Source organism: Cebidichthys violaceus, unplaced genomic scaffold (assembly GCF_023349555.1).
Source record: "Cebidichthys violaceus isolate CVI_PGR_0920_01 unplaced genomic scaffold, fCebVio1.0.p SCAF_90, whole genome shotgun sequence".
NCBI lineage: Eukaryota > Metazoa > Chordata > Actinopteri > Perciformes > Stichaeidae > Cebidichthys > Cebidichthys violaceus.
The window spans coordinates 383,123-386,468 of NW_027176976.1; the positions used below are offsets into that span (position 1 = coordinate 383,123).

General features: G+C 45.1%; 1 protein-coding gene across 1 annotated transcript in view; it reads left to right on the plus strand.

Annotated features, from left to right (window-relative positions):
* cacna1ab (calcium channel, voltage-dependent, P/Q type, alpha 1A subunit, b) overlaps nt 1–3,180 on the plus strand; it is an 89,073-nt gene extending 85,893 nt beyond the window's left edge. The window contains 1 exon segment of the mRNA XM_068704366.1: nt 2,981–3,180. Coding sequence (XP_068560467.1) covers nt 2,981–3,052 — 72 coding nt within the window. The 3' untranslated portion in view covers nt 3,053–3,180.
* The last annotated feature ends 166 nt before the right edge of the window (nt 3,181–3,346 follow it).

Sequence of the window (3,346 nt, forward strand, 5' to 3'; positions counted from 1 at the left end):
CATCTAAACAGCATCTGTTAAAAGCTGTGCGCCTCTAAAACCAGAATTATTACTAATGCTATTAGTATTGTTAGTAGTAGTAGTAGAAGTAGTAGTACTAACAGTAGTATTAACATCATTCTTTCTTTTAACATTGTAACTTGGTAAATTGTCTGTTCTTGTTATCATTTCTTCAGTTATTCGTGCGCTCTGAGCTAAACTCATTGTATAAAAGGTGTTATATAATTAGGTTAATTTAAAATAAAAGTAATAAATAGACTGAAATGTGACATCAGAGTCACACATGAACATGCCGCTACAATCCACGCAGTCATCGATTGACGAAATGATGTGAAATGTTATTACCGCAACACGGTGGAGCAGTGAGGCGAGTTGTCGAAAAGCGATGTTGGGATATACCGGCATGTAAATAAACCTTATGTAAATAAGTACGTTTGTCACGTAGTTAAATAAGTTATGTAAGTTATGTAAGTTACGTATTGACGCGGCAAAGTTCCGTAACATTACGCAACCTACGTATTGTAGTTGAGTAGGCGACATTACGTTAGCAATGAGGTCACGTTACGCAACTTAAAATAGTCAATGTTGACATTTGTTTTCACATGAGACACAAAGGGAAAAAGTCCTTTTGGACCGCTACTAGAGACGTATACGCCGTCTGTTCGGCAGTCCTCCGCATTCCAAATATGGTTATTTCAGTCCATTGGTTGCAAAACCCCCCAAAAAAACATGGCGACGGCCGTAATCCAAGATGGCAACGACAAAATTGACAAACTCAAGGCTTCAAAACATCAGTCCACAAACCAATGAGTGACGTCACGATGACTACGTCCACTTCTTACACCCTTTTAGGGTAATTCATTTGCCAAAAAGTTTCTTTAGAAATTGCAATAACACCATTATCGTGAATTCTTAGTAGATCTAACCCTGTGACGGCCGTAGTTGTTGACATAAACTTTGATAACAAATACGCGCGTCGTTGCCAAGAAAGAAGTGGGAAGCGACGCGTTGTCTTGAAGTGTGTTTGTGCTTGAAGAAGTGTGCGACCGCGTGTAGTGCCGTGCTGCCGGCTACCCGCAGGGCATGCATGGCTTCTGTCGGGCTGGCTGTGTGCGGCTCCTCTCCGGACGGTGAAAATCCTCTCATGTTCGTCCAAGTCTTTGTGTCCGGCCTGCCGCTTGCAGACTGACATGTGCTTTATCATCAGGGTGATGTGGAGCTGGGGGGGGGGGGGGGGGTTCAGAGTGTCAGCAGGGGGCCTGTCCTGGTCAGAAGAGCCTGATAATGAACCCAGCAGGAAAATCTATACAAACACACACACAGTACTAGACGGGTTCAAAGAGCCATTTCTGCTAACTGGTGACTTTCTGCCGAATGCGTCCGTGATCGCTCGCGGTACGTACATAGTCGGCGATAATAAACATAAATGAGATATGTTTTTGACTGCGAGTCATCAGCTAACACGGTGATCAGGCGCCGTTTGTAATGTCAACCGAATGACGTTGTCTTTGTGGCTCTAGTTACAGCAGCTAACAGTATATTTCATGTATCTATGCGGTATTTTCATGTTAATTATATGACAAAACAGCATTTTTGTCAACGGCAAAAACATATTTATACGGTATAATATGGAATCAAACTCCAACCGTAACCATAAAATCGGTAGAACTAATATTCTTTGACCCTAACAGCAGAACAAAATAAACCTACTTTGTTAGCTAAGGGGCGTTAGCTTAGCCGACGTTAGCTTAGCCGGCGTTAGCTTAGCCGACGTTACCCGGCTCACCGCGGGAGGCTAACGTTAGGCAGCTGATAGCTGCTCATCCCAAACTCCTCGACTCCTAGAACACTTTTTAACTTCCCGTATTTCCCCGGGTTCATCTATAGATTTATATATAATATACAGGACAACAGTGAATATCTCACCAAGACGAATTAAGGCGGGCCTGTACGATTTTTCTGTTGGGTTCTTGCAGAGCGTTCTGACCAGACTCCTAAGGTTATGGGATGTCATGTTACCTTATCCACCTGGCTGCCATATTACATTTATGTCATACCGTTGGACAAACGATACCGATATATAAGACAAGCAGAGAAAAATACATGTTTAAAACTCTTTAAATGATTCTGTGATGAGCAGAATACGAAGTAACATAACGAGAGATATTGAAATAATTATGCTACATCGGTTAGCATTAAGCCAGAGAGATTTGAATCTACTAATCAGCTGTTTCACACTTCTATAGTGTTGGAAATGCAGCAATGTGCTCCTCCTGCTGTCTTAGTTCATGTCACGATATGTGTTGACACCAGTAGTAATCTGCCAGATTTAAATTCAGTATTTATTTTATCTTTCCAAAACCGACCGTGAGCTAATATGGCTGCCATTTGGAAAAGTCCAGTGGGTGCATGTGAGGCATGGTTTCTATGGCCCTCCTTCATGCTTGCTCTCTGTCTCTCGAGCCCCTTTCTTCTCTTCCTGTCCCCGTTTATTTTGTCTGTTTCAACCCCCCCCCCCCCCCCCCATGTTTTTGGTGAAGAAGCATGTTATTATATGTGCTTGTCAAAGGCTTAGTCCTTCAGGGGTTCCAGGTATTATGGGGTCAAGCTACTTTAAATGCAAATACCATGAAGCTGATAAATGATTTGAAGGCGGGTCAAATAGTGCTTCAGCTCAGAAGTGTGCAGAGCCAAAATGTTCAGAACAAAACCTGAAGTGTCCTAGTGTGGTTAACCACAACCCGACTGAACCAAGAGTTCTTTGGTTCTGCTGTTTGACCCGAGTCAGATACAGGAATGCACTATCTGACAGACAGAGTGTTGAGTGTCGGAACAGTCAGAATGCATTAAATCTCACTTCCTTTCCTTCTTTTTCTCTCCTCACCTTATCACCTCCTCTCCTACCTTATGCTCTCCCCATCCGCCCTGTCCTTCTCCCTCTCTGCATCTCCGCTCTCTCACCCTTCATCTCCCCTCCCAGACCATCACCGACACCAGCCCGATGCGTCGCTCCACCTCCAGCCTGGTGCACGGGCGCACGGCCGGGGCGTGAGGCTGGACGACTACTCCCTGGAGAGGGTGGTGTCCGAGGAGGGGAGACACGGAGGAGGTCGCCGACACAGGGACAGGAGTCACCGGCCTCGCAGCGCTCCCTCACCAGATACACCGACGCCGACACGGGTGAGTGAGCGGACGTCGGTGCCTTCGAGGAAAAAGTTTAAACCAGGCGGCAACCTCCGGGTCTGCAGAGTGAAGTCAAAGCTTCATGTCTTAAAGCTGCATTCTCTCTAGTGTCCACCAGGGGGCGACTCCTCTGGTTGTATAGAAGTCTAGTCTAAAATGACTC